This window comes from Oculina patagonica, chromosome 1 (genome assembly GCF_052425735.1).
Source record: "Oculina patagonica isolate OP01 chromosome 1, crgOcupat, whole genome shotgun sequence".
Taxonomy (NCBI): domain Eukaryota; kingdom Metazoa; phylum Cnidaria; class Anthozoa; order Scleractinia; family Oculinidae; genus Oculina; species Oculina patagonica.
In genome coordinates this window covers 31,416,745-31,442,420 of record NC_135758.1, presented here as the reverse complement: position 1 = coordinate 31,442,420, position 25,676 = coordinate 31,416,745, and the positions used below count along the sequence as shown (strand labels likewise).

At 37.5% G+C, this 25,676-nt stretch overlaps 3 protein-coding genes across 3 annotated transcripts; 2 read left to right on the top strand and 1 right to left on the bottom strand.

Annotated features, from left to right (window-relative positions):
* Positions 1–3,254: 3,254 nt before the first annotated feature.
* On the bottom strand, positions 3,255–13,663 carry LOC144649953 (high affinity copper uptake protein 1-like). The gene is made up of 4 exons (XM_078509553.1): positions 13,417–13,663; positions 4,957–5,023; positions 4,501–4,687; positions 3,255–3,616 (listed from the first exon to the last, which is right to left on the bottom strand). Exons 1-4 carry the CDS (start codon positions 13,531–13,533, stop codon positions 3,415–3,417), a joined length of 573 nt encoding a protein of 190 aa, XP_078365679.1. The 5' UTR covers positions 13,534–13,663; the 3' UTR covers positions 3,255–3,414.
* A 2,707-nt stretch (positions 13,664–16,370) lies between these two features.
* LOC144649947 (potassium voltage-gated channel subfamily A member 7-like) lies at positions 16,371–20,242 on the top strand. Its single transcript, XM_078509539.1, has 2 exons — positions 16,371–18,705; positions 19,369–20,242. The coding sequence occupies exons 1-2, from the start codon at positions 17,430–17,432 to the stop codon at positions 19,683–19,685; spliced, it is 1,593 nt and encodes a 530-aa protein (XP_078365665.1). The 5' UTR covers positions 16,371–17,429; the 3' UTR covers positions 19,686–20,242.
* On the top strand, positions 20,139–25,532 carry LOC144646510 (protein SLC31A2-like). The gene is made up of 5 exons (XM_078506133.1): positions 20,139–20,164; positions 22,877–22,910; positions 23,297–23,363; positions 24,164–24,308; positions 25,038–25,532. The coding sequence occupies exons 1-5, from the start codon at positions 20,139–20,141 to the stop codon at positions 25,270–25,272; spliced, it is 507 nt and encodes a 168-aa protein (XP_078362259.1). The 3' UTR covers positions 25,273–25,532.
* The last annotated feature ends 144 nt before the right edge of the window (positions 25,533–25,676 follow it).

Genomic DNA, 25,676 nt, shown 5'->3' with positions numbered 1-25,676 from the left:
GGATGCAGGATTTTTATGGCCGTGTCAGAGAAAACCGCAAAAAGTGTTAAAAGTTAAATGCTTGATGAAAACTGAACCCCGCGGCACGAAATAGCTACAAATTGCGCGCTACGCGTTACTCTCAACACTAAAGGACACTTGTCAAGATGCACGTTATATACAACGCGGCGGCGAGCCTCCTAGATCCTCCGACGCAAATGCGGCTTTCAAGTTGGGCTCCGCGTCATCGCACAAGGTCCTTCCGAGCGGTGGGACGGGGCCTTAGGGACGGGGAGCGGGACGGCAAAAGAGTAGAGGCAAATGTGGGAAAAAAAAAAAAAAAAAATAACCGAAGAGGGGTTAATATTATTTTTTGAGGACGAGAAGAGACAGCTTGGGGGGGGGGGGGTGCCCCCCCCGTATTTTTTTTAAATGAATATGCGCTGAGATGCAATATGGTGCAAAGTTTGAGACACAGTTGGCAGTCATAAGACAGGGAATACTTACTTCATGTGCACTGACCTCGCCGCGTCTGGAAGAATTTTCCGATACAGTTACTTATATACTGTAATGATAACAATACTTTTTTGTGGGGGGGGGGGGGGGGAGGGGGAGCTGGGCATTTTTTGGGGGGAGGGGAGCTTCTACCCCTCTAATACCCTAGATAGTACCCTATAGGGGAGCAGCGCGAAAACGCGATTAGAGCGAAGAACAAAGGAAATCGAATGGACAAACAAAGTAAAATGTATAAGTTTGATTTAATGATAATTGTTACAATATTATAATCCTACTTACAAAATACATCAGCATCTTTCACTAAAGACGTAGGAAAATAGCTGCCTAACCAGCAAAATCTTTATCACAATTATTTAGCATAATTTTATTTTCCAAGAAAAAAATACCACAATGTCCCTCTATGTGAACGATAAACCTTAACCTCTTAAACAAAGCAAAATATAATACGTATCTACAATTCTCAACAAAGTCTTCGGGCACCTTTTTCACAATAATCTACCAACCGTTACAAAGGGGGGGGGGGGGGGGGGGGGGGGGGGGGAGGGGCGGATCCCATCTGGAAAGTAAACTCTTTATTTTCATTAAAAGAATCTTATAGACACATCTTTTATATTTTACAATATGTTTGTCCCAAGAACTTTTGTGAAGCATTATAGCTACTAGGGAACTAAACTTATTACTAACAGATCTCCTTTCAAAGCTATTAATTTTTCCAGTTTTAAAGCTGGGTTAATTCTCTCTATTCGTGAATACTGCATATAGCGTCCTATAAAAAGCTCAAAAAGGCCGAAATAAAATCTTAACTAATTAAAACAGTCAAATCAGCTCAATAACAACTGTTGCAATGAAGCAATCACAATTCATACAAAAACATGTAGTCAGGTAACAACTGGTGTAGAGTGTTAGACTGAAGCACAAATAGATTTTTGCCTGTTTTTTTAGAGATTTTTTCCTTTTGCACAGTCAAATGCAAAAGAGACAACAGCCTGACTGTAGCTGTATTCACAGGCTAATCCAGGGCAGGAAAACACATGTACACACTGTAAGCCAAGCTACAGATTAACAAAAAGCAAACAAAACAAAACAAAAAACCAAAAGCAAGCTGAATCCCCATAAATTACTTTCACTAGTCAATTAAAACCATTTTCACCATGCATGGTTATAAATAACATAAAATTTTGTACAATTAGTCCCTCCTGCATACATTTTTGTATTTCAATTCAATAACTATCTCAGAATTTACACACCTTGCTCTGGATTTCACAGAAGGAGTACAATAATTGTAAATAGAATAGAAAAAAAAGAAACAAAATGTTTCTTGACCTCAACATTCACACACTTAAATTGAAGTAAAATTCACAAAACACCACATCTTTAGAGCTGAATGACAGGGGAATAATTTTCCTTCAATTGATAACTTACAACAGTGTGCTGAGAAATTACCCATCTTGTAAATGTCATTATTTTACGAGCCCAAATTAATGCTCCTTTTCACTTGGGTAAGGCAATTAGTAAAGAAATGGATAGTGATTTGTTTAGGTATCAAGTTTAGCAGACTGTGCCCGCTAAGCAACAAACAGTCAGAAAATAAGTGACATATCCAAAGAAGAACAGCTATACACACGATGCTCACCTTTTAAATTCTACTATTAAATCAGCTCAACCACGTACATGTAGTTAACTCATGTTCCTAAAAATAAGCTCAACAAAATAAAATCAGAGCAAAAATAATTTCCCAATACTTAGGTTTAACCCACAAAAATATTTTAATTAACATAATTTTACCAAAATAACAACCTACACCACAAAAATAAAGACTAGTTTACACAGCCATTTATAAACTGCCCATTTATCCCAAGAGTCTAGTCCCCAAAATAAAAAAGCTCTACTATTTATTGAAAGTTATATAATTTTCTCAATTACCTCAACTGATATGATGTCTGAAATTCCTACACTTTTCTGCAGGTATCCTTTGAAAATATTTTAATTTTACCCTTATTCAATTGCATTAACTAATTACCTAAGAGAAAATTTAAACAATAAAAGTTAGTCTTTTTTCTGTATCCTGGTTTCTGTAGCATGAAACAACTACAAAAAAACTACAAAAAAGGAGTTAAAGAATTACAACTAGCACCGGATGCTAGCTAATTTTATTAGTTTATTTCAAGACTGCACTGCTTTCTTCCTTCTACTAGTTTAGCAAAATCAACTTAGCTGGGTGGGATCAATGATAACATGAGACCGGCATGGAATGTGTGCACAAGCATAAAAATAATGAGAACCTTGGGCAAGTCTGAAATTACAGTCAGTGGAATCTTGATTACTCAAAACTCCAAGCGAAATAAGAATTGGCTTGAGAAATGAGGAGTTGAAGAAACTGGTGGTAAAATTGCAGTGTTTATAGATGAAGCAAAACTGGGGGAAATGACCTTCAGTTTGGTTTGAGTTATAGGGGGTTAAGAAATCAAGGGTTCAAAAAATAGGGATATTTCTGACACCATAGCTGTTTATGATTACACCAGGAAAATGCCAGTCTTATGCCTAGAGCTGAGTGATGAGAAGTCATACCAGTCTCATGTGTAATGTGATCCTCACTGATATAGAGGCCTTCCGAGGGGGTAGCCGTGTCGCATGTCGCATGTTTCTGGAACGATGTCGTCGCCCCAGCTGTAACATTTAATGTTGCTGTCATTTTTCCTGCTATTGTGTCGCTGTTGCATTTTGAGCCGCTGATGTCGCTTGTCGCCGTTAAAGTTCCTGTGTCGCCGTTTTAGGGTCATGTGATATTGTCGCTTGTCACTTTTACCCCTTGGAAGGCCTCGATATAGCTACATAATTTGTATATTAAACTAATTAAACTAACTTAAACTAACTACAATCAAAGTACATTTCATGTAATTGCTGACGGTGAAAGACCAATCAGTGGCAGTGTTCATAGATATCAACCACTTTGTTTAACTTCCATCCAAAGACAAAGTAACCAAAGCCAGCTCCTAAAGCAACAGCGAGGCACAGCCACACATTGTAGGTCATGAAGATCAGCATGAGGAAATAACTAAGTGTGACCTGCACAATGTGGAGAAAGGTTTGAAGAAAGTGATGCCAGTTACACAGTCGAGACCTGAAAAGAATGAAAATAACTTTCAGTGATTTGAAATTACTAAAGAAAATGACAGGCTGACCATGCATGAGGTCAATACCAGGTGATCTGATAAACGTTTCTATATTGATCCTACAGTAAAGAGAAAAAAATACCCATAAAAAGGAAAAAATACAAGGGGCAAAAAAAAAAGGGAGGCCGTTATGGAGAGGTCTGTCTTATAGAGGTGTCCGTTAAGAGAGAGTTGACTGTATAACAAAGGCAAACCTTTGCACTCTAGGTTTTTTCGCACACAAATCACGGCTTTAATCTTTTTGAGCAACAACACCTGTTTCACTTTGGGGTTCTCCCGCTCCAGGTTCGTGGTTAAAATTGTATCAAAATTGAGATTTTGCGCTGCATGAATAATGTGATTTTAGTTTGCTGTCATTTGTTAGATGTAATGGTACTTTGGGCTGGATGTCTGGGTCTAAAAGCTGGGACCTTTGGAACAAAATGTAGACAAATATCTGGAAGTTTTTAGTTTTTATCTTTTAGCGATATTTGTAAATTTTTTAACTTGTTAAATTATAACTGTAAAGCGCTATGGATATTTTATATATAGCACTATAAAAATTTATATTGTTACTATTATTAGAGGTGTTTCTCTTCCACAATTATGTTTTCACTATTGATAACAAAACCCAGCATCATAGGTCTGCAGTGCGTGCAGATCAAGTAAATAACCAAAAAAGACACTCACACCTCTTTTGGTTAGTCTACTCCTTTGCTCCATTTTTGGAAATGTCGTGCAACATCTCTGGTGGTGCATTGCATGACATTCCAGAAAATGGCTGTAAAGGAGACTGGTATTTGGCTCACAGTTAAAAATTAATTATAAAAATGTACCAGCAGACAAATCTTACCTTGGCATTTGTCCCTTTGATTCTGTAACAACAGCTGTCTGACTTGGTCCTGTGCCATACACCTTAGTTTCCGTCAAATCTACACTCACCACATAACTGTACCTCCTCCTCAAAATTTCACGCAAAACTTTGAGGCCTTCATAGAGTGCAGCGAGAACAAATATAGCGAGACAGGAGAATACCAGCTCTGTTAAAAAAAAGTAAGGGGCAAAAGGGTTACAATTTTCAAAAATGATAATATTTTTGCTATTTTTGCTTGCTTTTTCCATGTTTAAATCAGTGAATACCAAGAGAAAATGGAACAAAATTGCTAAAGAGCACTTACATGTACTACATGTAGGTAAAGCAAAGAAAACTGAGAATAAAAAAATAGATGAAATCTTAAAAATAAACTGTTTGTTAAAGAAAGTACAGTAGGATTTTAATTCCTGTTACATGAAAGTCTGTAACATTTACCTGTTGTGTCATCTACAGACCAGCCTTCAAATAAAATAGTTACAGTCTTGCTAAAATGGAAGTACATCTGTCAAAAAAACAAAGAATTATTTAGTTAAAAATATATATAAATACTAAGAAAAACAATAAGTGAATCGCAGAAGGAATAAAAGTGTTATGGAGTCAGACATTTTAAAGATGAGTTAAGTCATTATCGGGTCAAAAATTAATGATAGTTGATTAAGAGTGCGTCCATAAGAGAACAGGGCAGAAACAGGCAATAGGTGATACAGCTCAAATCACCGATTTAGCCCAAACTTAGCATAAATGTTGGGTATGGTGAGCTATTCACTGTGGCAAAACATTAGCTCAAAATATTTTATTCCCTTGGAGTTATGGCACCTTTTGCAAAATTGGCCATTTTTCACTAATTTATGCATATTTAATTAGCTGACTTTGAATGACCAGTTCCACAAGAAAAAAACACTTCTGAAAATAAAATTCACTGCATTATATTCTGTGGTTATTAGGCTTTAAGTACAATAATTTACTTCAACCGTACGATTTGATTTCTTCTCCTCAAACAGACTTTTGAAAGGTACACATTTCGTACTGCTGGAAATAGCCTTCAATTAGTGCCAAATATCTCCCATGAGCAACAACTTATATACATTATTCTTACATGGGTAATGAAATCCATCATTTAACTTTACAAAAATGGCACAAAATGTTTGGGGACCAATATAATTATTTTATTTGTACTGAGGAACTAAACACACGTGACTTAACGATTTCTTGCTATTTCATCAAAATTCACCGAAACACAGAAGCCATTTATTTACTCAATTTGGCACAAAAGTGGTACAAAATAGCTAATCAAGCATACATCTATTGATAACAATCAAAACATTGGCAAAGAAAAGGCACCTAGGGCATTTTCGGAGCATTTTCAGAGCCATATAAGCTTCTTAATTCGGCAATGTTGTGATAGCAAATGTAAATACAACAGCGAAAGATTTTCTTCACAAGCTCGCTCAATCCAACATCTAGGCACATCAAAGTTAAGAAACAAGAAAGTAATGCTACATACATGCCACTTATCAACACTTAGATGCTTTCTTCTGAAGATTTTGTTCTTCTTGCTGCACTTCGATCTCAGTTGACATGTGTACTGTTGCTTTGAGGTACGCTCAACTCAGCCAATCCATCGTGGTTCATAGGTTACAAGTCAATAAAGTCATTCAAAGAGCTGTTCAAAGTTCACGGAGGGACAGTTCTCTCAGCCAGTTTACATGATGTAAATTTAACTGGAAATAAACAGCCGCTATCCCCCGCCATCTTGGATTTATAGCTTTGAGCCTGCCGTTTCAGTCAGCGGTACGGCCCGTTCACGTGTCCTCACGCGCGACCACACGCGTGGTCATAGATATATTTGCTTTTCCTCCACGAATGTTCGTTTTTGTCATGGTAAGTAGATTGCGTTTGTTATTTACATGACAATATTTTCAATTTGTCTTAGCAAAAAAATTTTCCTTCACTGCAGCTTGATGTGTGTACTGCAATGCCCATTTGTAGTTCAGTTTCCTGTTATTTCTTTTCGCTGGTGGGAGACCTGATGCAAAAGAGACTAGAACGCTAGAACTGCGAAACCCATGCAATCCGAACAGAGTTTCCGTAAAAATTACTGTTCAGTAAAAGAGTTCCAGAATTTTTCTGCTCAACGATCGTCATGCAGGGCAACGGTGAACCTAGAACACGTAATGTAACGATGAAATCAAAATGTCAACGTCTCCCAGTCACTTCCCAGACATTTGTATTTTTTAATTATTGGTTGTTCAAGTTCCCTTCCCCCGAGAAAAAAGTTATTAATACTGCACATAACGATTACATGCTTTGATCAAATTCCTCTACCTAATGAAGAACTTTGTGGGATCTTAAAAAGGAGAGAGGGTACAGATTCAGTCTCCAAGCTGCCAAAAATTAATATAACAGGAAGACTATTTAACCCTTTCAGTGCTAAGTTTCTCTAAAAACCGTTTTTTTTTTACCGTTAAACTAAATTTTTGGTGCTACGATCCTGAATTTCCCTTAACTTTGCTCAAAAAGCACTTTTCCACAATGCAGCAAGATATTGATGAAGATTGCATGGAAAAATGTACAAAATGTACTGTTTGCGAAATCGTTTCCATTGTTTTTCTTGCTCCTTTTCCTTTCTTTCTTCTCGGCTTTGTTATTTCCACTTCTTTCTAGTGTATCCGTCCTTCCTTTAGACCAAAAAGGCTTTGATTAAAACATTGGTGAACCCTGAAAAGAGGACCTCGATCTTTTACAGGTGTTTTGGCCTGTTTAAGCACTGATTTTGCACCAAAAAGTGATTGACTTTTTCTTGATTAGCTCTGTCAGGATGCAAAGGATACGCAAAATGAATAGTTATTTGAAAAGGTCAAACCTAGCTCTATCAGATGCTTATCACTAGAATCTGCTGACTATCAAATTAATGACGTAACAAGTGGTTCATTGACTGCTCCTCCAAATGTCGACAAAAGTCGAATTTAGCAGTTAAAGAGTTAAACAGAAGGAACAGATGGACACAGGTCATGCTAACAACCGCCATTTCGTTGAATGTCCACACTCGCCCCCTCCCTTACCTCCCAAAAAACACAGAAACAACAAAAAACAATGAGCATACTCGCTTTAACCTGATATAAGATTAAAGAACTGGCTGATTTTTAATGGTTTCCGACATTTCAGAGACTACCCGTATTTATTCGATTAAGCGCCCAACCTCAAATAAGCGCCCACCTAGCAGATCGAATAAGCGCCCACCTTGAAGGTTGGAAAAAATAATAAGCGCCCACAGGTTCTTAACAGGTTCTTAATTTCTAAAATTGATTAAAAATGTTTACTTTTAGGAAAATATGATATGATTAGTGCTTTATTTTGACATAAACACTATGTGGTATGCAAATCTTATACAAGAATTGAAAAAGGCCGAACGCCACTAAAATCTCTATAACAGCATTGAAATTTTTCTTCAGAAATTAAGACTCTAAATAAGAACCTAATTAGCCTAAATTTGCGTTAATAACCCTTTACGTAAGAACCTGCTTAAGGTCGCGGGGGACACCTTAGGCTCATCATTATGCATTTATTTAAAGCGTATGCACGAAGTACAACGACTGACATCGACAACTTTACGAGATATTTATGACTGGACAAAAATATGGGCGCGTGCATGTGATTTGTAAAAAATCCCTGTTTCTTTGATATTTTAACCAATTTAAAACAACACTTAGCGATATACGTTCATATAGATTGTAGAAAGTATTTAAGCTTATTTTCATTTAAATTTGAATATTTCTGCAACTCAGAGTAATCACAAAATATATGGCATAAACAATCGTGCCCTATTTAAAAACGCATTGTTCTCACCATAAAAGCGTGGAATATAATTACCATAATTACATCTTTCCTTGGCAAAATGATCGTATTTAGGTCGGGACACCTTCGGAAATCTCAAAGTTTGGACTTTTCCGACAATTTTGTGGCAGAGAATACAGCGCGGATACAGAACTTCATTACTTGCCACTGCAGATAGGTAAACTATGAATACTGTAGTGTGTTATAACAGAAGCGGAATTTTAAAAGAGCGCTTTTAGAAAGAGGTAGAAGACATTGAATTCAAATTTGCGCACTTAAACCGCCATAACTTGCTGGCAAACTTTAAATTAAAAAATCCGCTTCTGTTATGACACTCGAGGTATTGACTGATTAGCTTTTGACAAGATCACAGTGTGCTGTCTCCTACTCGTTCCGCAAACTCTGCCACAAAATCATGTTTTTCCAAATTTGGTACAAACGAGGCTATAACACCGCCGTTAAATGCAATCTACCAAATAAAAGATGACATTCACAATCTTTTGTCATTTCTTTATGTCTCTGTAAAATTTGAGCTTAATCGCACCCATAACAGCTGAGAAATAAGCGTTTTAAAAGATGCAGGTCAAGCAAAATTTTCCTTCATGAATTTATTCATGCAGTTGGTTTCCCCCGCGACCTTAAGCTATCTAAAAAACAATAGGTTCTTACTCGCGGGTGTTTACTCTATTTTTCAGAAACTTTAAATGAACAGTCAGTTTTTTTTTTTTTACAAAAAAAACTTACTTTTCGCTGAAAATCGTGAAAATTTAATAAGCGCCCACTCTCAAGGTCCACAAATTTAATCAGCGCTCAGGGCGCTTAATCAAATAAATACGTTACTCTGATGAAAACGAACATTCGTGGAGGAAAAGCAAATATATGAACACGCGTGTGGTCCCGCGTGATGACACACGTGAACGGGCCGTACCGCTGACTGAAACGGCAGGCTCAAAGCTATAAATCCAAGATGGCGGGGGATAGCGGCTGTTTATTTCCAGTTAAATTTACATCATGTAAACTGGCTGAGAGAACTGTCCCTCCGTGAACTTTGAACAGCTCTTTGAATGACTTTATTGACAACCTATGAACCACGATGGATTGGCTGAGTTGAGCGCACCTCAAAGCAACAGTACACATGTCAACTAAAATCGAAGTGCAGCAAGAAGAACAAAATCTTCAGAAGAAAGCATCTAAGTGTCGATAAGTGGCATGTATGTAGCATTACTTTCTTGTTTCTTAACTTTGATGTGCCTAGATGTTGGAGTGAGCGAGCTTGTGAAGAAAATCTTTCGCTGTTGTACATTGTATTTACATTTGCTATCACAACATTGCCGAATTAAGAAGCTTATATGGCTCTGAAAATGCTCCGAAAATGCCCTAGGTGCCTTTTCTTCGCCAATGTTTTGATTGTTATCGATAGATGTATGCTTGATTAGCTATTTTGTACCACTTTTGTGCCAAATTGAGTAAATAAATGGCTTCTGTGTTTCGGTGAATTTTGATGAAATAGCAAGAAATCGTTAAGTCACGTGTGTTTACATGTAGTTCCTCAGTACAAATAAAATATATTGGTCCCCAAACATTTTGTGCCATTTTTGTAAAGTTAAATGATGGATTTCATTACCCATGTAAGAATAATGTATATTTAAGTTGTTGCTCATGGGAGATATTTGGCACTAATTGAAGGCTATTTTTAGCAGTACGAAATGTGTACCTTTCAAAAGTCTGTTTGAGGAGAAGAAATCAAATCGTACGGTTGAAGTAAATTATTGTACTTAAAGCCCAATAACCACAGAATATAATGCTGTGAATTTTATTTTCAGAAGTCTATTTTTCTTGTGGAACTGGTCATTCAAAGTCAGCTAATTAAATATGCATAAATTAGTGAAAAATGGCCAATTTTGCAAAAGGTGCCATAACTCCAAGGGAAAAAAAAATTTGAGCTAATGTTTTGCCAAAGTGAAAAGCTCACCATACCCAACATTTATGCTAAGTTTGGGCGAAATCGGTGATGTGAGCTGTATCACATATTGCCTGGTCCTCTCATGGATGCACACTTAAAAACTGTATAAATACTAACTCTTTGTTTCAGTCGTTCAATAAACTGATAACTTAGAAGGGCCTTTTTGTTCAGTGGCTTGAAAAATTCTCTTACATATAAAATTCAACATAATAGTAACAAAACTGACAGCACAAGAATAATGGTCCAAAGATCGGCAGCAATTAATACAGTGTGTGAAAAAATATTTAGTATAGGCATCAAAACTGAATATGGAATATTTATATTGTATTCTAGAGCCTGTAGGCTACGGTTGTGGGTTTCAAATTACATATATTATATTATATAATTATGATAATGTAATGGCTACATTATGATTATGTACATTGTGATAATGAATGGCTACATCGTATGGCTAACTGCTGACTACTGATAAACACTGAAAATATTTTCAAACCAAAAACAAATTCAAGCCACACCACAAATAATAATTATTTGACAGTATATGTGAAGTATATATATTTCTACTTAGTACAATTCTACCTTTAAAAATGCTGGTTGTAGGATGAAACTCAAAATAAAGATATACCAGAGAAGTTGATTATTAAGTTGTCTGAGATACAGAGAAATGAAATTTAGAGCTGGTAGTATAGATTATATACATGTACATGTACATGTACAATGGCCCTGAGGTGACTTTTCACATGAAACAAGACAAAAAATATGTTGCTCCACCTTTCAAACTGGACAGACTCTAAGGTTTGCAAGCAAATCTACTTGCTAACCTAAGTATGTAGAAACCAGCAGCCTGGTTCATCAAACAGGATTGTTAAGGTAAGTCCAGAAACACGAAAACGTTTTTAAACAGACTGACAAAAAGAAACGGCAAAAAATGTATCTAAACTGAATAGAAAAAATTATCTGGAAAGGTTTGCATGCAAATTTTCTAGCTCCCAGCAGAAGGAAAACTCATTAGCTAACCTGGAGCACCAGAAATGAATACAAAAGTAATCCTACATGTACATACATACAGAAAGGGGCTCTAATATCTAATATTTTGTTCAGTGACATGAAACTGCGATAAAAGGAAACAAAACAGCTACCTTTTCCATAGTGAAATACATTGAAACTGCTGTACTCTCGCACATACAGTCCTGCCCATATATTTGTAAAACTGCACTGTCAGCAGGTACATTTTTGATATTTTATTGCCTACCCTCAGTTATGACCACCATATCAATATTTTAGTAGCCAATAAAAACAGGTTGTCATTAATTATCACAACTGGGTTTAAGCCTGTTAGGCCCCAAAGTTCCATAAATGCTTATTTTTAATAATTTATTTTAGTTAAAAGAGACTAATTTCCTTAATTATATTCCTGGAGCTAAATTTTTTCAAAACAGTGTTAGCAATAGGAATCTCAGTTTTTTCAACTTCTAAAAATTATATATGTAATTACAATTTTACATGCAAGTGACAAAGCAAAATTGACAAATGCAAAATTCACTTGCATTTTAATTAATTACTTATGTGGACATTGAATTGAGTTGATTGACAGGCACTCTATAGATTCAAACAAATTTCCACATGACATATAAATACCCACAGTTTATTAATGACAGAAAGTTGAATCAATGCTAATTCTAATAAATATTTTTTGTGGAACACACTGGAAGACTTGGAACAAATTCTTGCATATATCACTGCATAATGCAAACAAAAAAGACTTCCACAAGAAAATACATCAAGGTCATCATTGAACTTATATGAAAGCAGAAGCTACTTGGCAAAATGTGTTTAAAAGATAACCCAAATCTTCAAAATTAAAAAAACAGTTGAAAGTCAGATAAATACTGTGTAGATAATTATACACTTCTCAAACTCATTAATAATTCAACAAGTTAAAACAAAGACAATCATAACTGTGACGAAGGTTTGGATCAAATTTTTGCGATTTTATTTCTCCATTTACTCTGTAGTTTTCGTTTCAATTGAGAAGATATATCAAACACTCGAGACAGTGTTTCATTGGCTATCCAAATACCTTGAATTTTAACAAAAATATTCCGCTGTGTGTCGTATTTTTCAACTCTCTTCTCAATGTTTGGATATCCCGATGAAACACTGTCTCTCAGGTTTGATATTAATACATGCTAATTTGGGTAGATCTAGGCAGACAAAGCTTAATATCAAAACATCTATATATTTACACCAAAACACTTGTGGTTGAAACAGGTCCAACATATTTAACTGCCTTGACGTCATATAAACGTCACACAGATACCCTGGGAGAGTGTGGTTAGATATTTGTAAAGGCACAGCTGACATCAAGAAAGTTGTATGTTCAAGAACAAGCAAAGGGTCTCACGTCTTAAAAAATGTTTAAACAGATGTGCAAAACTAAAAAAAGCTGACACAAAACCTTGTGAAATAGGTGACACAAAAGAACAAGATTGAGACAAAAGGACGTGCGATGAATACAATATTGTGTCAAGACATGTAAATTTGACATCTTCTTAAAGTAACAAAGGAGATCCAAAAATCTTTTTATCATATCTTTAAAGGCCATTATTTTAACGACTTCAAAAAATAAAGCTAGCTTGTTTTAATTTAAGCTTTAATAATAAATTTCACATTCAGCTATGATTGAAAAATAATTCTTTTCCTCATATACAAAATTCGCACAGTTGGCATTTACATCTTGTGAACGTTAACTGTTCTTTATTAGGTCTCTTACAAAAATTCGTACAGTTATGATTTGTTAGCTAAAGGTGTAATGGATATTTAAAACTTTCTAACTGTTTGGCACAGCTTGCCTTTGTTCGCGTATTTTAATACCATGGAGAATCACGAACTCGCCGAGTCACGAGAAGGCAATGTGATATATTGCCGTTGATTGCTTGATATTAATTTATAACCCTTTACGGAAGTTTAAGATTCTTGGGTAACTATTTCAACTAGAACTTAGAGAACAATTTGAATAACGAATGTAATAGCCAGCCATCTCTTTGACTGGAAATTGCGTTCTTTAAGGGATAAAGTAAAAAAGAATTTTAACTAACCATCATTCCATGTCCCATGTCCATGTTATGATGCGCCATTGTCGGCGAGTGTGTAGTGTTACTCGGCATTGCCATTGTCGTCATTGCCATTCCGCCGTGGTGGCCGCCGTGAGACATTTTAAAGCTTAATATTTTCGTATTACCTAAGAAAGCCTTCGATCAGAAGAGTGGAGAACTGCAACAGAGCTTTGAGACGGACCACAAACTTGTTGGCAACGAACGACGCAAAAATTACCATCGAATCCTTTCAGCCGGAAAGGATGTTGTTACCAGTCCTCTCTCGTCAATGGCAAAAGTGGCACTTCCAGATTGGCTGAAGCGCGAATCATACTTCCGGTCTAAGTTGAACGTACACCGAAGCCGCAAAAAATTCTTTCACGCAAATCCAGCACACATTTACGTTGGGTGAGGGACTATTGACTAAGAAAAAAGTTTTCTGGGTTGTTGCAAAACAGATGAACAAAGAAATAGCAGGCCTGGTGTTTATCTGAAAACATAGTGAATTCGAATGAGGTACTTCAACCTCCGTTCTTCAACTGTTATATGCTTTTTAAATGCTCAGAAATATTGGCAAGGTATCATTGATTCTCAAAAACCCAGGAGCAGAAAATTGGGGCTAAAGAAAATGAAAAGAGTGAATTCATCGCGATCAAAAGATCACAATCTTAGAAGCAAGACACTAAACATATATTTCTATAGATAAAAGACATAAAAGCTGAAAAAAGTTGATCTCTTGAAAGAATTGCAAGCTTTCCTGGTCAAATCATTACATTTTACTGCAGAGTTATTTCCGTTAGGAACCGGCGTAAGCCAAATATTGCCGCTTTGAGCCATATTTAACTCTCTAAGTTGAAATATAAAAATACACGCACTTCTTCCGAGTACAGCATATTGGATCTTTAGATTTTTGCTTATTTTAAGTGATTTCGGGGAGAAGATTTCTTTTTAGCACTGAGTGACACGGCATAAACATGCATGACGGCGGTCATAAGCGGACCTATCAAGGCGGGTCGGACCAAATGGTTTCTGAGAACCACACATTTCAAGTTATAAAAGCGAATGAAGATAGACATTTTCACCATTTTAGGTCGTCTAAATTGGTTCTGTAATTCTTACCAGATCCAATTTGTTTACTTCACTTTGTTCTCTATCAGTAAGCCTTTTTTTTTTTGTAAACAACTATTTTTGGTCATATAATATCATTTGCCGTTTTTCTAAAACAAACTATACCTTTATAAAACCCAAACTTTATGAAACTTAAAATATAGTCTTCTATTGTGGTGTGGCAACGTATAAATCAACCTAAAAGGCATGACAAGACCTATATCAGTGGAACCTCGATTTAACGAAGTGCCAAGGGACTGGGGAAATTTGTTCGTTATATCGAGGGTTCGTTATATCGAAAACCTCGATATAATGAATTTGTGGAAAAACAACCAAAGTGTTCGTTATATCGAGGTATAGTTAATAATTGTTTTTCACGCTGTGACGTTGCACTACCCAGCATTTAATGATCTGAACGACTGTCAAAAATACCCGGCGTATCCAATCGAACAAAATCGAACGAAAAATCAATCGAACCCTATCGAACACCAATCGTTCGATTAGGTTCGGTAATCGAACAAAATCGAACATCTATTTTGTTGCGAGTTCGATTTTCGAACCAATCGAACCAATCGAACGAATCGAACACAATCAAACTCAATCCGATTCGATTTTGTTCGGAATCCGTCTTTTTATAAGTAAATCACGCAGAACTAATCAGGGGGACGGTGCACCGTACAAAATGTCCGCAATATAAAAAAACAGGAGTTCGGTAATCGAACGTTCGATTGAGTACGATTGTCTACTGTTCGACGTTGGTGTGATATCCGAAAGGACTTTTTACCGACTCATGATAAAATGTAGATGTAATCGAACGTTCGGTTCTGTTCGATTGTCGACTGTTCAATAATCGAACGTTCGATTTTGTTCGATTGACCAAATTTTATTGTGAGTTCGATTATGTTCGATTACCGAACCCAATCGAACGATTGGTGTTCGATTGAGTTCGATTACCGAACGTTCGATTGGATACGCCGGGAAAATAACATTTGTGCTTTTATGATTAATATCCACATAGGTATAGAAATATGTCTTTGGAGTTGTTTTCCTGTTAGGATTAAAGTATTTTCATCTTTGTTGGTCTGATCTACGTTCATCTTTTGCATACTTTTTGTCGCGTGTTTACTGAAATTCGTTATATCGAGGTACATTTTACGTTTGGGCTTCCGGATTGTGTTCGTTATAACGAGGATTTCGTTATATCGAGGTCCTGTTCCATACATTTCACTGTAACTTTGGCCAGGCTGAAGAATATCGTTCGTTATACCGAGGGCTTCGTTATATAGAGGTTCGTTAAATCGAGGTTCCACTGTACCTAGTATACAGCAATCATTCTAAAATTGTATTTGAATAAAGCAATCCACAAAAAGGAATTTAAGTTTTAACCTTTCAATTCGTAGAATCTACATTCTGCACCCTTGGTTGCGAGGAGAAGCATTGGCCTGGGTCTGATATTCTATTGCGAAAAATGAAACATTTTTAGCCACCCTTCCCGGGCTCCCCCTCCTTTTGCTGGAATAAGAGTAAAACTAATTTATTTCATAGAGCGGTTTTCACTTGAGTGTCGAAAGTAATTCGCGTTTGCATTGGTTTTGCATTACTTCACTCAGTGATTGGTTTAAAACTCTCGTGCCATTTTCTCAGCCAATCAGAAGTAAAACCAAAACCAATCGTGACTCGCTCGCGCACGTTTTCCCGCGCTTCGTGCCGGCTACATGTATTTGCTTCGAGTTTTGATTGGTTTACTGGGTTGTCTGTGTCCTTTGTGATTGGCTAGAGTGATTACTTTGGTTTTGGTTTTACGACACTCAATTGAAAACTGCTCTATCTCAATCATCAGCCTATCGATTCATGGGTAAACCTTCGTTGAACTAAGAGAAAATTCAAGTGTTGGGCGCAATTATGAAAACAGAGTGAAAAAGGTTGCAGCAAAGAACTAAGATGATCATATCCTCTTGTCTCTTGTTTGAACTTAATCAAAAACGACAGCGCAACAATCCCAGTTATTAACAGTAACTTGCGGTCATCTAACTATATCATTTCCACGAAAGATTCTTATCTCTTATTATGTTTCTCCAATCCAGAAATGGCTCACTGACGTCACAGTGATTGGATTTATCGCAACCTCACGCGGGTTAGACTCTATCGCACTGCGGCAGCAGATTTCATTTAACCTTGAACACGATAGCAGTAATCCAAAAAACACGCACTTAAGGTCAAATGCAGAATTGAACAGGATACGGCATGTGACACAACAAAGGTGTTGGACGATACAAGAAAAGAGCCATACTTTTCGTAAAAAAAATTGTGACTAAACTCATTAACACTGTGTCCCTTTTGGGATACTAATCTCATTTTCGATCTTTACACATACTACACATCACTTAACATAAACCATGTCATATAAAGAGCACATTCCTTGTATGAACAGATATCTGGTGCTCGAATCCGAGTTAAAAGGAAGAAAAAATTCAAGTAATCTTATTCACTCGCGCGGCAAGTGCGTTTTTCATTCACGATCTTTTCCTCCGGTGTTCCCCGGTGTTACCAAAATATTGAACTTTAGGACAAGTGTGTACAATACAAGACATGTGACAATGGGAAGTTTATCTAAGGAACAGTCAAATAATACGATATCTATTCAAGAATAGATCGATAGGATTGCCCTGAATAAACTTATTGACATAAGATATTGACAAATAATCGAAACAATCTGGTTCGGCGTTCACAGTGTGCCTAGAAGTCAATGAAGATCTGTCAACTAATTTGCCAAGTTCCTCTTTATCGCCAGAGGCATTAACTTGTTTTGTTTACTTTGTGAAATAACATGTGAGCGACTTCATAATCGGCGAAATGAGAAAAGCAGTGTGCATGTTCAAAGTTCTTTTTCTCTGCGGCTTGAATGCAAAATGCTAACGGATTTAGCAGCGGGTTCTTCGAAGGGTGACTTCATGATTTTGCAGCCGGGTTTAACAAGAAGGAGATCATGGTCCGAGACTACAACTCCTCGTCTGGGAAACCTGGGAAACAGACGAGCAAACTTCACGCCTTACCGGCAAGCACGCATAAGCTCATTTGCTGTACCGGGGAAAAGTGTGGAAAGGATAAAAATCAATGTAAGCGGCAAAAGGTACGAGTTGACATACAGCCGACTCTTCAAGTTCCCCAAAAGTCTGCTTGCTTGTTCAGCACGTAGAGTGCACTTCTACGACGCAGAACAAGATGAATTCTTCTTCGACAGAAATCGAATGGCGTTCGAGAGCGTCTATCACTTTTACCAAACTGCTGGAGAGTTTGTCCGTCCCGAGCATATTCCTGACAATCTTCTGATGCAAGAAATGCAATTTTTCGGTCTTTTGCAGTACATTTCTTTGCAAGGAGGTGATCCTTCTCCCGTAAGCTCGTCTAAAAGGACTATTCCTAGCAACAGGTATCAAAGAATGGTTTGGGAGCTCTTTGAAAATCCAGGATCTAGCATTGCTGCCCGACTTGTCAACGTGTTTCTGCTTTTATTGATTGTTCTTTCCATCATCATGCTCTGCATTGAAACCCTTCCAGAGTTTGGTGACGCAGATATTGCGCTTACTTCGAGGAATCCAATCTCGAATGATCATCAACAAACAAGAGTAAACCAAACTTACAACACCAGCAAACAACTGGAAAGCGCGGATCGCTCAGAAGCAAATGACAGCTTATCAAGTAAACTTCAAAAACTGTTTATTGTCGAGGCATTCTGCGTAGTCTGTTTTTCGTTGGAATTGCTAATACGCTTCATTGCTTCTCCCGATAAACTGCGTTTTTTCCGGAACGTTCTAAACATTTTTGACCTGCTCGCCGTTCTTCCGTTTTATGTTGCTCTTGTTATTTCTGCGCAGTCTCTGACCGCAATACAGTCCGCGTACGTTCTGCGCGTGCTGCGTTTAACGCGCACCTTGCGGCTGGTGAAAATTTACCGCTACAGCTCAGGTCTGCAGATATTTGTCAAAACCATTCGGGAATGCGCTAACGATTTTCTAATGTTAGGCTTCTTGATTCTGATGACCACGATTGTGTTTGCTAGTTGCTGCTATTACTTCGAACAGGAACATGAAGGAACCAAGTTTGTGAGCATTCCCGCGGCGTGCTGGTGGGCCATAATAACAATGACCAGCGTGGGGTATGGAGATATGGTTCCTGTTACTCTTGGTAGGTTGTATGCTCTCTCTATTTTCTAACTTATCTTCCATAATTGACACCGAAGTGTCCCCATGAAAAATGCCCCATATATACGGGAACTAGGCTACAAATACTTAGCTAGGATCCAAGTCCCAGCTAGTGAGCAAAAACGAGGCGAGCACGGTCCCTAGAGGAAGATCTCGCAGGGGAGCTCCTTTCTGCAACTTGCAACGCAACGATGGCGACTTAAAACATTGCAAGTTGTAGAGGGGGTCGCAATTTTTGGGGGTTCGCAACTTGCAAGGCACCTGTTAGGAATAATCATCATGAAATCTCACGCAAGCAAAGGGCGCGCTCTGATTGGCTTACTCTAATAAAATAACGTTGTAAGTTGTGATTGACATGTCACAATTGGCAACTTGGAATGGAATGTTTGTTGCATTGTAAGTTGCAAGAGAAATTGCCTCGTCTAACATGTCTTTTAACGGTGTACAATTCTTAGCATATTCTTCTCGCCGTATAAAGTGTTTACTGAGTGTAAACTGTTTCCAACGCTGTCGATCCAGAAACCCCAGGAACACTGGAATTCACTTTTTACCCCAGGGAAACCATAGACAGGGATGCATGTTAATCCCAAGAAAATACGAATACGATAACATTGCTTCCATTTATACTTTGTTTCTTTTATTTCAGCGGGTAAAATAACAGGCGCACTTTGTGTGGTATTTGGAGTAATTATTATTGCTCCCCTACTGCCAATCATAGGGTCCAAGTTCAGTAACATGCAAGAACAAGCGAAAATTGAGAAAACGTTGGCCTCAGAAGAGCAAACCCCGGATGATGATGACTCTTCTGAGTCTTCGCGATCGGACAAAAGTTCGGACGATGTGAATAAGACCGTTACATTTGCAGAGCAACAAGAAACATTTGAGATTCCAAAATGCAGCGGACGATCTGCATTTGGGATTGTAGAGTACAGCGGGCGACCAAGAAGCATTACAGTGCATTGAATGATGACAGAAGAGATGGAGATATTGATTTAGCATTCATGAAATTATGAAGATGATATCCGTGATTATTGATGAGCCTAACTTGATGAGATCGAATAGGAATTTTACATCCCGATTTTGCGAGGAAGAATGTTAAACCAACACTATTCCAGTCCCTGAACTCTCCCCTTCCCCACACTATACATGGGTTGAACCCAGGCGGAATAAGAAAAAAAAAACAGGATAACAAAACGCAGCAATTTTTAAATCACGTATCAGGGCAGCATATTTGGAAACGCGCGCGCCAGAGTTAAAATTGCTCGCACAAATAATAAATTCAACTACACACAATGTACTAAAACAGGAAAACAGAAACAACCATATAGCGCGGTGAAGTGAGAGTTCAGGGATTGGACTGCTGTGCCTCGAAATCGATTCCAACGTCGAGTCTAATATGATGAGCTCATATTCAACATGGCACAGCTGTACATGTACGACGAGTATGCGCAAAGTAGCTGTTTTAATTTAATATACATGTACAGACAAACCTTGAATAACACTAAAAGAAGTAGTTATTTTCCCCATGTATTTTGTACAACTTAAATACTGGTGGGATATGAGCCGATATCTTATTAGTTGCTGGCAACCAATCAGAGCACTCGTGACATACTTGCTCGTATCCTTGGGTTGCTTATAACATTCTTATAGGATAAAGATTTCATCCATCTTTCAATATACGAGTTTTCAATATTGCTATTTATAAGATGTCATTTCAACGTAATAAGTCTTGAAGCTTCATTTGCTCCACACTCAATACCCCACTGTCATTCTTAGCCGTCTACGCTCCTTCACTCGATGTTTTAATAAATCCAGGAGCGTAGCGAAACCATACAAATTAACTTCGAATTCTACAGCGGACGGCTCTTGACAGTACTCTGCCAAGTTCCCCTTTCAAACAGAAACTTCGGCCAGCAAGAGACTGATGGGATAGGCTTCATACAGGCTCTCGTGTCTGGAGTTTTAAGAGGGCAGGGCCAAAGGGTGCGTTCGACGATGAATCAAAATAACTAGTGCGCATCTGAATTGTGTCTTCTCCATGTGTCTTCACACAGTAAGCTTTTCTAAACATTAATTATCGGCAAAATAACTGTTAAAATTACAAGATAAGTCTGTAATGGGCCAGTCATTATATTGTCACGCCCTTGCTTTGGAAGGGTCTAAGTTAGTCTGCTCGCTGGTCTTGGATCACAGTGTCACCCCTACTCCTCCCCCATTTCGACTTAGGTTTCCTCGCTCTTTTTTTTTTCGCGTTTTTCCGGAAAACTGAGAGCCTTGCATAGGTTAATGCATATGGGTAGGTAGCCGTAAATGTTGTTGCCATAAATGTTGACAGTTGCAAACTGATAAATGGAAAGGTTAGGAGGCTCAATCCGGCCGACCTGATCTGATAACCTCATTATCATTTGAAGGAAGTTTGTAGAGAAGCCGGCCTTAACCCCGCTAGTTTTGATTTATACAAATATTTATTGTCCTTGAGGCAATCGGGATTTGTTGCGCCCCTAGAACAAAGTGAAACGGCTAATATAATGAGTTTTACATACCCCTTTATACATATGATCACAAATATAAAAATTTCCAAGACATATATGATTCTTATAAGTCTAGTCTATTCACAAGTGAAGCTAAATGAATCATTATAGAGTTAGGCATTTTGTTTACAAATTGAAGAACATAAATCATTAATACGAAATTCCTGTCGAGCTAAGATCTTAAAACAAGTGACAAAGCAGGGAAGTAGTTCAGTGATATAAACCAGGAAACAGAGCCACCGGAAATCAATATAATGCCACTCCTCTGGAAAGACTGGGTACGAGTGCTTGAACCGCCTGGCGTAGTTTGCATTGCCGTGCTGGTCTTGTGACAGGGAAGTTCATGTCCCATCCTTTTCATTTGGATAGCCTGCGTAGCTGGCGGTATTGTTGGGTTTTAAAGCGCCCACCAGCAAGCGGCGAAGCCGCGACAACGAGCGGCGCAGCCGCGAGTGGCTTGGGGAGGAGAAGCTGAAATACCGCCTGCCCGGATGGGCTGCTTTTCTGAGAAGCCCGTAGCTGGCGTACGGAGCATTCTGATTGGATGGGAATGCTAAGCACGTCAATCAAATGTCTCGGTAATCTCCCAAGGGAGCGCTCCAAAGGCCAGCAGTTCTTTGCCGCGTACAAAGCAAATCAAGCGAATCAAACATGGCACATTAAAAGCGTTATCGTTGGCCTTATCGAGTTTGAATATTTTACGCGAAGATGAAGAAATTGTTTGAAGCAAGAGCATGAAGCGACCGCAAACGATTGCCACGATTTGTTTCGTGGAAAAGATGCGATGGCCATTTTGCTAATTACCGCATTGCAGTTTATTCAATTTGGTACAACTCCTGGTGCGACTCAGAGTAAAGTATAAACATAACGACATAACGCTTTGGTCGTATTGTATTGTTAAGAAAAACTATGACATACCTTTGCTCGGTTAGATATTTAGAAAGCAGTATTCAACAAGATAAACTGTTAAATCTTTCCTTAATGTGACCAGTTGGAAGCGGTTCATTTCAGCTGGACTTGTTGCGTGACATTACCAGGTGACATTATTACTTTGTAAAGCTATTTTGTCAATCGAGCGCTCTTGTCGAAGCCTGGTTTGTTTCGAAAGATGAACTTTTTTCCTCGCTAGATTTTTGCCGAATAAAGTGTCTGACTTGTAGAGTTTCGTCGACTGCCGTTATGAAACGGAGTTTATCGTGGACCTGACTGTCAAAATAGATCGTCTGGATAATTCTAAGCCACAGAACCTGTCAACAGTTTGTCAAAATGCAAATAAGGGGGCGGAAGCCAAAAAAGTAGCCCATCCGGGCAGGCGGTATTTCAATTCCTCCTCCCCACGCCACTCGCGGCTGTGCCGCTCGTTGTCGCGGCTTCGCCGCTTGCTAGTGAGCACTTATAAACCCAACAATACCGCCAGCTACGCAGGCTACATTTGGAAAACATGATAAACCCGCGGTCTAAACCTCATTGAGTGACCTAGATAATCTCACTGAGGCATCTTATGAAAGAATTCTTTGGCAAAGAATATTCCCGCAGCCAGACTACTGGGTAGCGTCGGACTTTTGCTTTCAGAAAGATCAAGATCGATACTGTTAAATGTTTTGCTAAATAATCATCATGCAGCAATATCAATTTTCCTCGCAAAACCACCATGGACGTAAGTATGTCTTGTGCCAAGACGTGATTTGTTTTCTTTACTTTATTTAATGATAAAACGTATCAATCTACGATGGCAAAGTTTCTCGTGAATTGAAATGAGATCTTATATAGTTAATTAAAATATATTTATGTCTTCCAATTTCGATTCCACGTTTCGATCGTAGGTGAAAATAAACAGACATGTCTAAGCAGAAACAGAGTATACTTTGGACCTTACAGCTATTTTATTCGTTTTACCTCTTGTATACATAATGGAAGAAAAATCTGGGATAATTCTCCTATCTGGATCTTTGTAAAATTATACCCATTTTGATTGTATGGAAAAACTATTTTAAGAGCAAAATAGCTTTAAAAATGTTCACAATTATTATTTTCTTTTCCTAGATGTCATTTGTTGCTTCTGAAAATGTTACAATTTTATTTAAAGGCTGGAAAGTATCAACCATTGGAGGCAAGTTACATTGTTTTGTCCATTTTAGTTGAAAATGTAGCTAAGATATATAATATTGTAAATTTAAATAAAATTATCCCTTGGAAGAGTGGTAAAATCTTTGTTGATGTGTCGTTTTCAGCGGTGAATATCGCTTAATGCCGGGGAAAGAAATTCCTTTGGATCTTTTTACGGTTGCCCCAACCAAAAAGCACTTGGAACTAGAGACGTGAACAGAGATCAAGTTATAACACAACAAGAAATCGCCACGAATAACACAAAGCAAAATACTCCTGGGAAGTTAGAAAGGACTAATACAAAAAATAAACAAAAAGAGACAAAATATTTGATGAGTTCTGTGATATTCAGTAAACAGACGTTTCGGCAATTGGCCTGAGTGTGTAAAGTATCATGTATCATATAAGCGTATATCAGCAGCATGCTACAAGCTAATCATGTATCATATAAGCTTATACCAGATGTCATGCTACATTAAGCTAAGATAATACAATGTTTGGTAATAAATCATTCAATTCAAAATTAAAGTTGTAAACTACTTTTATTATCCTACATTAATTTTTGGCAAATTTCCTGCTAATTATTTAAGACCCCCCTGGGAAACGTCATCGCTTCTCCATGCATTGCGTGCTGTTTATTTTCCCATGCAGTAAGAACAACTTGCAGGCATGAGACTCACGCCCAAGGCGTGAGAGTGGCAGGATATAAGATAAGCACTGTGTTTCACTGAAAAATAAACAATATTTTTGGTAGTTTAACAAGTGATTGACAGGGAATTTGTGTCTGAATGCCTTTAATTTCAGGATTGGTTGGTTCGTGCATTGCAGTCATTGTGATTGCTGTTTTCTTTGAGGGTCTCAAGTCTTACAAAGGTCACCGTCATAAACCATGCAAGAAAAACAATGAAACAACTCCACTTATAAGACAGCCCCATAGGATTCAGAACAGGTACTTGATTATATAAAACACGTAGTAATAATGTGTTCAGGGCAATATATTGTACTTTAATATATGTTGTGGTTCAATTTTACCCTTGGTACAATCTGGTATTTTCCTTTGTTTTATATTCATTTATCATATACCTTACCATCAGAACAAAAGAAAATACCAAATTGTATATAGACTTTGAACTTTGCAGTCAATTCACCCATTTCCTGACTTTGTATATTTTTCTTTTCTTTTCCAGTTTCGTATTTTCTATTTCAAATAAGAACATTTTTTGGTCAGTTGGGTAATAAATTAGCATTAATTCAAAAGAAATCTGTTCAGGAGAGCGTGACTCTTTCATGACTTAGCCATTGTGACATTATGTTTTTTGTTAAAGTTAAATTGAATGACAGATGTCAAACATTGAAGGTTTGTTGCAGTTTTCAGTCAATGGCCATTCTCGAGATAGTAGCTTTCGGAACTGTGTTGCACACGTTTTATTGAATTAACAGTTGTGTTAATTGGGATACCTTTCCACCATCGCGACAAAATCTGATAGAATTATTAAAAATTTTCACAACAGTGGGAGCACTATAATGGCATAATGTTCACAATCATTTTAATTAATAATTAATCAAAAATGTAATAATTATTAACATGAAGGGCTAATCTCTGCTCAAACTCCTGGACATCGTATTTTGAAATCCTAAACTTGCAAGTCTTAAACTTTTCCTTTTTTTCTTAAATCAGGTTTCAGGTGACTGATCATCTCAAGAAAACATTGTTATATGTGGTCCAGTTCCTTGTTGGTTATTTTTTGATGCTGGTAGCCATGACATACAATGTTTGGTTGTTTTTGGCTGTTGTCGTTGGTTGTGGTATAGGTTTTTTTCTGGCAACTCCATGCTTAGAGTATTATTCTGAACGCCGCAGAAAAGCTGCCAGTCAGGTTTTGGATAGTAGCAGGGACTTCTTAGATATATAGGGTCAATTGCTTATAAGCATGCAAATCAATGTACTGATTGCGCTAGTTTGGATGAGTAATTATGTAATGAGTACATTCATTTGATAAATTAATTTACTTACCATAAATGATCCATTAAGTGCTGCAGCGCTTATTTTAATTTTCTCTGTCAAAGGTGCGGCGCTTATTTGGGAGCAGTGCTTATTTCAACTACGGGTAAAACACTGAGGGAAATATAGAGAGAATTAAGTGAGGCGCATACTAGGTATGCACAGTTTTATTAATATAAAACAATTTTGAATGAGATACAAGAGGTAACATGAACACAGTTTCACAGTCTCTTTGTAAATACCCAAATTTAAGGGCTTTGGCACTTATTCAAGAGCGGCACTTATTAAATAATTTTCAGTTAAGGTGCAGTGTCT

Bases quoted from the DNA above. Each gene is read 5' to 3' on its own strand.
- LOC144646510 (XM_078506133.1), top strand. From the start codon at position 20,139: ATGGCACAGCTGTACATGTACGACGA. The intron at 23,364-24,163 runs GCAAGTTACATT...CTTTAATTTCAG, and splicing joins GAAAGTATCAACCATTGGAG to GATTGGTTGGTTCGTGCATT. The intron at 24,309-25,037 runs GTACTTGATTAT...TTCTTAAATCAG, and splicing joins CCCCATAGGATTCAGAACAG to GTTTCAGGTGACTGATCATC.
- LOC144649947 (XM_078509539.1), top strand. From the start codon at position 17,430: ATGCTAACGGATTTAGCAGCGGGTTCTTCGAAGGGTGACTTCATGATT. The intron at 18,706-19,368 runs GTAGGTTGTATG...CTTTTATTTCAG, and splicing joins TATGGTTCCTGTTACTCTTG to CGGGTAAAATAACAGGCGCA.
- LOC144649953 (XM_078509553.1), bottom strand. From the start codon at position 13,533: ATGTCTCACGGCGGCCACCACGGCGGAATGGCAATGACGACAATGGCA. The intron at 5,024-13,416 runs GTTAGTTAAAAT...TTTTTTTGACAG, and splicing joins ACATGGGACATGGAATGATG to ATGTACTTCCATTTTAGCAA. The intron at 4,688-4,956 runs GTAAATGTTACA...TTTTTTTAACAG, and splicing joins GTCTGTAGATGACACAACAG to AGCTGGTATTCTCCTGTCTC.